This window comes from Magnolia sinica, chromosome 4 (assembly GCF_029962835.1).
Source record: "Magnolia sinica isolate HGM2019 chromosome 4, MsV1, whole genome shotgun sequence".
Lineage (NCBI taxonomy): Eukaryota > Viridiplantae > Streptophyta > Magnoliopsida > Magnoliales > Magnoliaceae > Magnolia > Magnolia sinica.
In genome coordinates, this window is record NC_080576.1 from 27,045,800 (window position 1) to 27,059,053 (window position 13,254).

Here is a 13,254-nt window from a genome sequence, read left to right on the forward strand (position 1 = left end):
TGTGTTAACTTATTAACGGATTGGATCTCAAATATACATAATGGTGGGCCCTACGAAGGTTTCAACGGTGGGTGTCACTGTCCCACTGTTTTCTATTGTGGGGTCCACTTGAGATTTTGATCTGTCTCATTATTTGGCTCATGTTATAAAATGATCTCTTCAAATTAATGGATGGTGTGGATGCAGCACATATATCATGGTAAGGCTCATGGAACTTGATGACGTCACTTCAGTAGTGAATCTGCGACTCCTGTCAGTAGCTAACCTGCCTTCAGGCGGGGCCTGCTATCGTACGCATAAAAAGAGCCTGAATATTCTCAGCTCAGCACAAAGCGAATTTATCGGAACGGAATCCAGTAAGCTTTCTCTCTTGAATCCTTTAAATATGAATAAATTCTCATCTTCTTTGAAAGAGATGCTGCTTTAATGCTTTTGCAGATCTTCTCTTGATTGATTTCACTGGGAATTTTATTACATTTCCATCTTTCCTTTTGGGTGCGTTTGGTTGGATCACATATCATGACATTTCATGATATTTTGAATTAGACTACACTGATTAATAATGGAATCTCATAATATTTGGTGAAACCAAACTCACCCTTTTATTTTCTCATCTGTCTGCTTTCGTTAATTTTCTGCAACCTTTCGGCTTTCAATTTCCATGGCTACTCTGCAATTCTGTTCTTCTTTCTCGCCAGCTGATTTCCATGGGTTTTCTTTGATTCCTTATTCTTCGTCGTCTTGTTTTTTTACTTCTTCTTTGCTCTTTCTTTGGGTGGGAATTAGAAATGAATTGGGTCGGTTTGAATTCGATCGAAATCTCTTCTCTACGATTCTGGACCATGTCGTGCGGTGTAGGGTTTGTTTGGATGCCTGTAAATGGGGCTAACTGTAAATGAATTACAGGTAAATGGTTTACAGTCTGTTTTTGGATTCTGACAAATGGCTGTAAATCATTTACGGGGCTGTAAATCATTTACAACTTTCAGTCCCATTTGATTACAGGCAAAAAGCAGTGATTTCATTTACAGGCTCTCCATTTACAGCCAAACGGCTATATTTTCAAAGATTGGTTCTCCATTTACAGGACTTAAACAATTCACAGGCTATCCAAACATAGACAATCATTTGCTTGGAAATCATTTATACAGCTTACAGCCAAATGGGACATGCTGTAAATGATTTACACCACTTAAACCATTTACAGGCATCCAAATGACCCTGCTTCATTTTCTTCTCTTTGATTCTCTATGAATTGGGTCAGTTTGATTGATCAAATTTTCTTCTCTTTGAATTGGGTCAGTTTGGATTCGATTTAAATTTCCTTTTTGGCTTCATGTCGGCTTGTTTGCACCATGCGAATTTCCTGCAACTTTTTTTACTTAGTAAGTTGGTTGATTTATGAAATGGGTTTTTCCTGCAATTGCTAGTACTTCGTTTCTAATTTTATTTATTTTTTTCAATATGATTACCATAGCTAAGAAGCTCTTCCCACATGGTGGTGGGTCTTTTGTCGCCGCACGTGTGCTTACAGCAACAACCTGATTGTCGAAACCCAATAAAATATAGAAGGGACATTAAAAGGAGCTGCCAGAGAAGGCAGGAGATTTTGCCTGCCAACTGTTTGACTGGTGAACATGACGAAGTGGATGCTGGTCCGCGAGTGTTTGTCCTCTCAGACTTGCACACAGACTATGCAGAAAACATGGCGTGGGTGAAATGCTTATCGACCATGAGATACAGGAGGGATGTTCTTCTCGTGGCTGGTGATGTGGCAGAGACATATAAGAACTTTGTGCTGACCATGTCTGTGTTGAAGGATAGGTTCCAAAGCGTCTTTTATGTACCTGGAAACCATGATCTCTGGTGCCGATTCGAGGGGGAGAAATATGTAAGGTTCCTTTAGCTCTCTAGGTTTGTGAAAAGATTGCCATATTTGCATGCACCCAGATGTTCACTGAAACCAGTATGCTTTTATCTCCCACAATCTATAAATGGTCAGTGGTGATTTTAATACGAATTTTGAAAGGGACTTCTGAAAATTACAATTTTGAAATGCTGCTAGTGTGTTTGTGCCTGCGTGTGTGTGTGTGACTGATAAGATTATTTTTTCATAGTGTAGTGGCAGAACATGATTGGTGTAGCCAACCCCAATTAGTTGGGATGAGGCTGAGAAGATGATTATGATGATGGGAATTGAAATGTTGCTACATTTCTGCCAATCATTTTTAAATGGTGAGAGATAATGGGTGCAGCGTTCTGGGTGAACCTTCTGGGTAATGAAGTCTTGCCTTTTATGTTTTGTTAAAAAAGAGTTTGGGACTCTTCTCTACAATTGACTAGAGGAATAATAAGATACTAGAGGTGAGAATATGCACAGTATCCTTCATAGTTCAAAAACCCAAAAACTCCACTTGACTTGATGTTCAACAAGGTGTGGTGAGGTCTGTTCAGAGACTCAAGCTAGTCTTTGCTTGACTCAACATTTATTTACAAATATGAAATATTTAAAATAGTTATTTATGGTTAAAATATATAAAATTGCTACAATAACAACAGGAACAGCCCATGTTGTGCTGGTTGTAGATCTTAGCTTCCTTAGAAAAGGTTGTGAGATGGAAACTTACCACCTATTTTAACCTTTATATATATATATATATATAAAGCAGTTGACAAAGCAAGTGATTCAGTTCAAGTAACGACCATGAGTCTTGTCAATCCGGTACCAAGTCACACCCACGAGCAAGTTTCCTACTGACTTAGCTTGAAATTTTGTCGATTTGAGTTGATTTGACCGAGTTTCAAGTTGAATCAACGAGTTTTAGAACTATGGTATCCTTGAGCCTTGATTTTGTACAAGTGGGACTCATGATGACCCAAACTGTTGATCTGATGGAGCCACACCATGTTCCCCAGCTATCCCACTGATGAAACAATTGTAACCCTTCGTCTGGTCACCTGCAAATAGACACATTAGTGGGAAGATTGCCAAAGAGTGGATGTATATGATCTTCTAATTTAGAATGTTTTTGGGGAATCCCCCATCCATTTTGCTTTCCCTAGGATTGATAGTCTGGATGACCAAGCCATGGCCCCTCTTGCCCATAGAAAATCTAGCAGATGTTTCAAACACCTACTATAAGCAGTTGCCTGCAAAAGATTCTTGTTGGTAGTTGTCAACTGAATTTTATGAGAGATCTGTTTAATTTTGTTGTGCGAATGTATTTGAGTGTTTATAAGGGGGAATGGGAGGGAAGATGTGCCAGTTGTTTTATTGTGGATCTCAGGCCTGTACTTATTTTCAATTTCAGTTAGGACAGTTTTTTATTTATTTCAAAAGCATTATCTGAAGGTAAAGCAGGGTTGCCTAATTTTCAGCCTGATTCCATCGAGAAGCTGAATGCATTGCTTGATGCATGTAGTAGGCTCGGAGTGGAAACCAACCCAAGAATCGTGGATGGTTTGGGAATCATACCTTTGTTCTCTTGGTATCATGAGGTATGGTTGTTGATCACGATAAAAATGAAAGCATTCTACCTGATTCTTTTAGTTTTCTTTTCATATAATTCAGATGTTTGGTTGAAGTATTTTTATACCCTTCCAACCTTGTTTTGTTTTCCTCTGAAGTGGGGTACTTATTTTACAGAGTTTCGATAAAGAGAAGGACATAAATGGCTTCCGGATACCTTCATTGGAGATGGTGATTCACTTTCCTTTCTCCTTGTAAGATTTAATGCTTTGATTATGATGGGCAATTATGCATATGTCTGTGGAGCTGGATACAAACCAGACACTTCCATAAATATTGTTTTTCATATTTTCTCTGGTTATTATCATGTTATTTTCTTGTGGGTTACTCTTCCTTCAGTTATTTGCAGAGAGTAATTTATAACTACTATTTATATAAAAGGCTCACGCCCTTTCGTTTAACATCTTAATCAGTCAAGATTTAGCTCTTGGGCACATGGGAACTCCAATCCAGAAATGTGCCCCAGCTCTTTTAATATGGTATTGTGATCATCATCATCATCATCATCTAAGCCTTATCCCAACTAACTGGGGTTGGCCAAATGAATCTTGTTCCGCCATTCCACTCCATCAAGGGCCATAACTTCAATTAGATTGATGTAGGCCCGTGGTCCCCCCTAGGGCCAAACATTTGCTTCTTTTTGGATGGATTGTTTGTTGATAGATTTAGGCCCTAAATATCAAGAAATGTAATTTACCATTTCAAGAAGATATGGGGGCTGATTTAAAGATATAATTGAAGATTTTGAGGATTGTTTCCTAGATTTGCTTTTACCATTATTAGGCTTATTGCCATCTTAGGTAGATTAGATTGATTTAAAATCAATTAAGATTGATTCAAATTCAATCTAATAGCTGGGGGATTTTCATTAATATTCATAGGGATTGTCTTTAGGGTTAATAGAAGGTAGGCATTCCAAAATTTCTTAGTTGTAAGCTTTCTCAAGTATTGCAAGAGAAGAAGTTTGATTAATATCAATAAAGTTATTTCTCCCTCTCTAGTAAAATATTCTTGAGGGTGTGCTCTTGTACAATTCTTTGCGATTTGGATGTCGACATCTCATTAACTCGATAACCATGTTACACTTAGATCATAGGTCATCAAGTCTTTTCTTATTAGCTCGACACGTATACTTTTGGCCCTTCCCCTTGCCCTTTTGCAGCCTTCAACTTGCACCAACTCACTCCTAAATGGGGCAATTCTTGGTCTTTGTTGCACATGACCCAGCCATCTAAGTTTACCTTCCCTCTTCTTATTACATATTGATCCCACTCCTAAATTCTTCATTTCTAATTCTATTCTTCCTTGTCTCTGCACTCATCCATCTCAACATCCTCATTTCAGCTACATTTATCCTATGAACACGTTCCTTAACTGCCCAACATTTTGTCCCATAAAGCATGGCTGGTCTTATTGCTATCCTATAAAATTCCCTTCGAGTGGTACACGACGATCACATAAAACTCCAATGGTACATCTCCATTTCGTCCACCTAGCTTGAATTCTATGGGCAACATCCTTCTCAATTTCTTGTACTATGGTATATTGGTCTTATTTTCTTGCTCTTGATTTCTTAATAGTATATACTCACACAAGCTACCAATAACAATCCGGAAAGATTATTCTGCTGTAGGATAGCATGTCCTTGTTGCATGGTGTTCTAGTTCCAGAAATATGAGTTCTGCTATCCAATGATATTTGTTCAGTTTTCTCTTTCAGCTTCTTGGAGGAATGACAAAATTGCAGCCAAAGTGATCCATTGGAAGTTTTTGCAAACCCCTTTAAAATAGTAAAATATTCTGATCCTTTGTGCCTAAGAGCCTTGGTGATGTAAAAGGGAAAATAATGATCGGAACAAGGTTCAAAATATTGGTATTGGAGCATGTTTCAGCTGGATCCAAAACTGAAATGTGCCAGTGTGTATGAGCTGTATCAGTCCGAACAGCGCCGGTTAGGGAGCTAGGGCAACTTGTTTTGTGTATGGCAATCTCTTTTCTAACTCATACGTACACGTATAAGAGAGAGCCTAGGGCAACTTGTTTTGTGTATGGCAATCTCTTTTCTAACTCATATGTACACATATATTAATCTTGAGAGACATACAATGCTCCACAGGAGTACTAAACATATACACACAAACACGATTACATGAATTTCCGCACTCCCCCTCAAGCTGGAACATAAATATTGATCATGCCCAACTTGGAACACGTACGAAGTAGATGATGAGGATTAGCATGGGCCGTTGCTCCCCCTCAAGCACAACATGATGGGATACAAGATCTTTGATTGTTGGTTGTCTATAGAATGTAGCTTGAACTTTCTTCGTTCATTGAATATTCTCTTCAACCAAACTCAACAACCATTGAGTCACCAAACCATTATTCATATGCAAAATCCTCTCACAAATACGTGCAACATTGCACAACAAATGTGCAAACTATATTCACAACACTTGAGAGGACACGCACAATGGCATGTGAAGACACGTATGCAACACTATATGAGTAAATTACACCCACAACTAAGAACAAAGGCCTAACAAAGGAAGAAATGATGAACGGAATGGAAAGCTCCTTATAGAAATCTTTCATGTTAAGTTGAGTCAAGTATTACGTTAAATAGTTTGTGTACATAGTAACTCTAAGCATGGAACAGGAACACCAATTACACAATCAACATCTTTAACATGATTCTACATCTCATTTTACATCCTTATAACATTAGAACATGTAAGGCATAGAAATTCCAGCAAAAACAAGGGCTAATGACATCCATTTCTCACAAAAAATAAAATAAAATAAAATAAAATAAAATAAAAATAAATAAAAATCAAAGCACACCCAAATCTCGACTAAACTTCATGATTCTTGTTTCTGGTGATTGCACATGATCAACTGCACCTGTTCTATGTGAAAAATCTGTCCAAAAAACCCCTAGAGAAACAACACAACAAGAAAACTGAATTTGAATTTATTTTATTTTATTTTCCTAACTTTTCTTTATTTTCGCTGAATTACTACAAAAAACTTATCAAAAAATTATAGTGAAATCACTAATATTCTTCTAAAATCATTATCTTTCAGATCCCATATTTTTTTGCTTCAAAACGACTATCTGGCGTACCTTGCTGACATCATCTATATGTACTGATGACATCAGCAGTGGGCCCCACTATCGTAGGTTGTGATCAGGTCCCTATTATCGTAGGCTCTGATACCAAGTAGAAGAAGTGGAAGAGAAATGGTAGAGAGAGGGAGAGAGAGGGGGAGAGGAGAGAACGGCTAGGGCAACTTGTTGTGTTGTGTATCGGGATTGAAAAAAACTTCTCTCTCTCTCTCTCTCTCTCACACACACACACACACACACACACACACACACACACATTAATTTTGAGAGAAACATACAATGCTCCACAGAATTACAAAACATACGTACACACAACAAACACAATTTCATGTATTTCCACAGTGAGTTGGTGCAAGTTGAAGTCTCTAAAAGAGCAAGGGGAAGGCCCAAAAGGACGTGGGTGGAGGGAGTAAAATGATTTGATGGCAACTGAAGTTTATGGCCCTTGATAGAGTGGAATCGCAGATCAATATTAATGTAGCTGACCGCAATTAATTGGGATAAGGCTTAGATGATGATGATGATGATGATGATGATCGGTTTCCCAAAATGCTGAAATGTATCGGCCAATAGGATGTCCTGTGGAAACCAAGCATGCATCCATGAAGCTTGTTTAAGAAAATTTCCCTTTATTTTGACCAAAGCAGTAAAAGTAAAACCTCAGCCGACTTGTTTTTGCGTCTTTTTTTTTTTTGATGATGGGCTTTTCCTCTAGCCATTTTACAATAACTCTTCTTTCTTTACTGTTTTTTTAACCCTTTATTGAAGCTCTCATTGATGGTATTTGCAGGCATGCAAGGACTTCCATGCATGCAAATGGCCTTTGGGATTGTCAAGCAAAGATACCTCTCTTGCACAGTACTTTGATGCAATGAATGAGAAGAATAATGATTCAGTCGAGGAAATTGTGAGGATCAGTGGCCAAACTATAACTTTCTCTCACTTTCTGCCAAGGTATGGTGTTCGCTCAGTGTCTAAACTGATTGCTTGAAGTTATTATAATTATCTGCCGTGTTAGACATTATCAAGCTCAGAAAATTTATATTAGTTGCTTATTTTGGAATGGATTTTTTGTGTTGTTTGAAGCTAGCTTTTGCTATTGTTCCTTTGTTTCCTTTAGTCTTTAATCAAGGAAGTTGTTCCTATACAACCAGAAGAAATGAAAATTGATTTGGTGACTTATCTGCAGAATCTATTAACTGTTATTGGAGTCTAAATCATAAAATGTTCAATTTCAACTCAGTGAGATGTTGTTCTCTTGTTCTTCCATGTGACCCACAAAGAAGAGGCTGTTACGATTAAATGAGTACATTCAAGCTTTTCTTTTGAATGGATGGTACCTATGTAGCAAGAACACGGCATCTTTGTTTTGATTTTTGATTTTTTTGCGTTGACGTGTCTGACACTCACATCCACCTCATCCACTCTATCACATCATCAAAGACCATATCCTCAGTTAAACCATAGGTCCTCAGTTAAATCATACGAGCCATGTCTGACACTCCTGGACATACATTCGCCCAACACATGGTTTTGATAGCGTGCACAAGTTGCCTGAAACCCAACACCAATACTGTCACCATACACCTTTGTATGCCTATAGAGAAGAAAGATTTTGATGAGAGCAAGGAAGAGTTTTTTATTTTTTGTTAAAAACCCTAAGAGACCACGCCCTTGCACACATGCACGTGCTTGTGCGCGAGACCACACCCTTAGATACGTATGTACGTATGTACGTACATTTTATTTTATTTTCCTGTTCTGTTTTGTTTTGTTTTTGTTTTTTTAACCTTCTCCAACAATACATGCACATCTAATGTGGACCGCCTGCTTTATACATGTGTGATTATTTTTCCCCCTTTGGGAATCAATGTACCATTAGTGTTTTAAATAGCGATAGCGTGTTGTGTAGCATTCAACCCTCTGTAGCATGTAGCGTAAGCTACACGATACTTCTATTTTTTAATTTTAAAATAGAAAAAATATGATAAATAGTAAGAAAAAAAAATAAAAAATATAAAATTGACTAAAAGTTGATTCATTTTTTCAAGTATAAGCATGTTCAAACAAGTTATTAGTCATCACTTATCAAAAGCCAATTCACATACATAAACAAATCCAATTATTATCACATTCACAACTTTTTAAGCAAACTATAATTAATAATGTCTAATTGAAACCACAAGTCACTCATATGAAAAGAAATTAAAATCCCACAGGTTGAGAGTATCAAGTACAAAATACAAAATATAATTACCTTTAAAAAAAATACAAAATATAATTACCATTAACTAAAAAAGAAGGCACACTAGATACGCTATGCACGCTACATACGCTACACGTATGCTACGACCCTTGTAACGTACACTATAGAGGATTTACACTATTTGCTAATGCGACGTAGCATCGTAGGCTATGCTACTCTACGGGCTCTATTCAAAACATTGCGTGCCATCTTCTAGTTAAAACCAATTAGTAGTTTGAGTGGAACACGACTAAACCTAAACACGTTTTGGACTTCGACAAATAGGGATGTAGACCTCTGCAGCTATACAAGAAATTAACTCTAAAAACGGCTGTGTTTGCTTCGACTCAGTTTGAGTCTTCACAAGTTGCATTGAGTTTTGGAAGGAAAAGTAGAAATAAATTGTAGAAGAAATCTGTGTGTGTGTGTGTGTGTGTGTGTGAGGCTAGGGCAACTTGTGTTGTGTATGTTAGTCTAATGACTAACTCACACACATATATTTCTTGAAAGCAAGATACAGTGCCCCACAAGAATCTAAACACGTTTTGGACTTCGACAAATAGGGATGTAGACCTCTGCAGCTATACAAGAAATTAACTCTAAAAACGGCTGTGTTTGCTTCGACTCAGTTTGAGTCTTCACAAGTTGCATTGAGTTGACGAGTTAGTGAGCTGACATGCTGTTCTCGTTGAGTCTTCACAGAGTCAGAACTTATGAATCAGTTTTAGAGTTGGCTCTAAATTTCATTGGGTTGAGTTGACTTGGCTGAATTTTATGTCAACTCACCAAGTTTTTACTACTAATGTCTGAACTCAACTCCTAGTTACCTATGCTTACATATCATGTTCCAGGCCGGAGTTGTGTCCCGAGAAGAGAATGCTCTTCTATCCTAACCTTCCAAAGATCATTGGCTCCGATTATTTGGAGGCCCGCGTGAGGTCCATACATGAAAAAGGTAGCAGCTCATCAGCTTGCCATGTATTTGGTCACACACACTTCTGTTGGGATGCTATGCTTGATGGCATCAGGTATTATCCTTGCTGACTTCAATTCTCTTTTGTTTTCTCTTGATATCTAACACAAGTCAACAAGAGTATGATCTTCCTCTAATACGCAGGTACGTTCAGGCACCCTTGGCTTACCCAAGAGAGAGGAAAAGGAGAATGAACGGTGGTGGGGATTGGTTGCCGTTTTGCATTTATAATGATGGGCGTTTGGGCGATAGATTATCACCTTGCTACTGGTCTGATTACTACTCCAATAACAAAAGAGAACCTGAAAACATGGTGCTTGCACCATGGGTTGCTAGATTTTACGCAAGGTAGCCCCTCTCCTTTTTTATCTCATTGATTTTCTGTATTTATATTCTGTATCATGAAAATTCTCTAGAAACAGTTTTTTTTTTTTCCTTACTTTTATTGATTCTTCTATCTCTACTATAAATAATGTGAGTAGCCATGGACAATTTTGCCCATCCAATCTTCAGAGATTCATGAAATTTGGATTTTAAAAGGACATTGGAAGGATTCCAAGCATAGGGAATGTGGTATTTATGTGATTTGAACTGTCAGTGTCTTTAGCAACCAATGGTTCTCATGGGAGAGAAATGCTCACATGGGAACCGGTTCTCATGGGAACTCGTGAGCACTTTTTGACATGTGATGTGGGCATAAAATTTGATCACTCCACTAGATGAGCCGCCTCATGAAACCCCCAAGGCCCAAAAGTTGGCCTATCCAAAAATCCAGTGGGCCATACCAAGTCGTTATGGCCCACAATCAGGCTAGCTTTTGGGACGGGGGGTTTCATAAGGTGATTCATTAGGTGGACCGTTTGGATTTTGTGCCCACATCATATGTCAAAAAGTGCTCACGAGTTCCCATGAGAACTAGTTCCCATGTGAGCATTTACACACGCACGCCAACAGCCCCAATATGCATCTCTTTGCATGTAGCCAACACCCTCTTCTTGAAGCTTTATACAAGGCAATCCAACTTCTTTTTTCTTTTCTTGTTGGCATTGAAGATAACACACAGACCTGAAAGAGATGCTCTCGTCGCACATGGTATAAATGACAACCTGAAAAAATTGAAGTTGTAACAGTCCCTGAATTTTGTTCCATACAGCCCCTTCTATTCCTATGAATGACTATTTCTAATTTCTTCCATGAACAGAAGTTTTTATAGATGGTGGCCTATTTATTCTGAGAAATGCTGTTGTTCTGCTTGTCTTTTCTAGAAGTTTTAGACATGGCAGACGTGTGATTATCAGGACTGTCGATATGGTGGCCCAAGGATGGGCTATATGAGAAATTTTGGACAGGACAACTCTTGCCATGCACTAGTGAAATTGTCTAACTGAATGTTCTCCAATAGCTCCTTTTGCAGCACAATGGTTGGGTGACTAAAGTCCAATAATCTCCCTTTTTGAATTTAAATTTCATTGTGTAGGAATTACATGATATGCCTCCCAATTATGGTTTCAATGCTCTGGCAAGTGGGGCCATGATAAGGTAATCCAGAAAAATCTTCTCCATAGGGTATCTTAGTCTTCTGTGTGGCCCACAGATATCACAACAACTAATCCAAATTCAAGTTGAAATTTTTCCCAAGGTTGGTCGTTTGGATCTTGCAATATGGGGAATATTTAGGTTGGGGCATGCTCCATCAATGGTGGGAATTACAAAAGCATGGGCCCCACTTGTCAGAAATGAGAGCACCCTTACATGATTTTTCTTCTTTTGCAATGAAAAAGATCATACAAGAAGAATTATAGGAACCAGCTTGGCAGCCATCAGCATCATCTTCGGATCCTTGTCCCAGCTATATGGGGCCTCTTACCTGGTGCTGGATGGATCCTGATCTGCAGTAAGCTCGGGTTTTTTTTTTTTTGTTCTGACAAGTGGGCCCAGCGGCTGTCAATCCAAACCGTTAGTTTGCATCATAGCCCGATGCATATTCCAGGTAGAAGATCTTAACTTTTTTTTTTTTTTTTTGAAGTTGTGGCAAGTGGGGGCCAACAGCTTGCAATCCAAAACCGTTGGTTTGCTGCCTCTTACTGTCAATGGACCATGCCCGAAATGTCTCCAAGGTAGAAGATTCCAACCACCAATCTTTAGACTTCACTTCTCTGTGAATGTGGAACCGTTTGTTTTGTTGTTCATAAGATAGAGAGAGGTTGGGATTGTCCCATTGAGATGATTGTTGGGACTTTGGTCTATTCATGGGAAGAAAAATATAATAATCCAGATTGTTGAACGGTGGCCCCCACTCATCAGGACCGTTTGGTAGCCTCAGGATTTTGAGGAACTTTAAGAAAGATAAAAGACATTTTAATTTTACTGCAGGAGATATTTTCTTTTTTTTTTTTTCCTTGTAAATGCCTCTTCTTAGTACCTTGTTACTGTAAATGGCGGATCAGTTGGTTGAGCTGTCACACGTGCCGATGCACCATACGTGCCACAGTCTATCGTTAAGCACCATAAAATTGCCACGTATAACATTCAAGTGCCCTCAGATGCATTAAGGGGGCGGTTGAATCGTAAGCTACTTATAGCTTAGTAGCTTATTAAGCAGAAAAGTACGTCCCATGAACAACGTACCTATTAGCCCAAAAACAAAAAGTAGAAAAAAACATGTTTCGCTTCGTTGAATCTTTAAGCTACTTAAAAATAAGTGACTTGGCATTAGTAGCTTATTAAGCAGAAAAATATGTTTGGTGAACAACATACTTATCAGCCCAAAAAGTAGAAAAACCATGTTTGGCTTTCAAGGTCAAAAGTAATTATCCCTGGGGTCTGTTTGGTCTCCTTCAAATCCATTGTCCATCATTTGGGGCCAACTTTTGATGTGGACCGTTCATCGTGTGGGTTGTCCATCATGTGGGGCTCAACTTGATTCATTATTAGGGACTGACTTTTTATGTGCACTGTTTATTATGTAGGGCACAACTTTGATGTTGGTCATCCATCATATGGGGCCCACTATCAATGTTATTGTCCATCATGTGAGGTCCACCTTCAATATCCACTGCCCTATCATGTGCAGCCTACCTTTGATGTGGACTGTCCATCATGTGGAGCCAACTTTGGACATGGGCCACTCATTATTAAGGCCAACCTTCGATGTGGACTGTCCATCATGTGAGGCCCACCATTATTAATTGCCCATCATGTGGAGCCCAACTTTGATGTGGACTATCCATCATGCGGGCTCTAACTTCTATATGGGTTGCCCTTCATGTGAGGCTTGTCTTATATGTGGGTCATTCATCATTAGGGGCGACCTTTGATGTAGACCATTCATCAATGTGGGCCATCTATCATGTGGGAGCAGCTTCAATGTCCACTGCC

At 38.6% G+C, this 13,254-nt stretch overlaps 1 protein-coding gene across 4 annotated transcripts; it reads left to right on the forward strand.

Annotated features, from left to right (window-relative positions):
• The first annotated feature begins 241 nt into the window (after positions 1–241).
• On the forward strand, positions 242–10,467 carry LOC131242868 (uncharacterized). Of its 4 annotated transcripts, none has more exons than XM_058241802.1 (7): positions 242–356; positions 1,478–1,891; positions 3,379–3,498; positions 3,647–3,700; positions 7,449–7,612; positions 9,755–9,931; positions 10,021–10,467. In XM_058241802.1, the coding sequence occupies exons 2-7, from the start codon at positions 1,496–1,498 to the stop codon at positions 10,226–10,228; spliced, it is 1,119 nt and encodes a 372-aa protein (XP_058097785.1). In that variant the 5' UTR covers positions 242–356; positions 1,478–1,495; the 3' UTR covers positions 10,229–10,467. The 4 variants fall into 4 exon arrangements, with proteins under 4 accessions (XP_058097785.1, XP_058097787.1, XP_058097786.1 ...); XM_058241804.1 differs by lacking the exon at positions 242–356 and adding an exon at positions 1,231–1,385 and having other exon boundaries at positions 10,031–10,321; XM_058241801.1 differs by lacking the exon at positions 242–356 and adding an exon at positions 1,240–1,385.
• Positions 10,468–13,254: the final 2,787 nt, after the last annotated feature.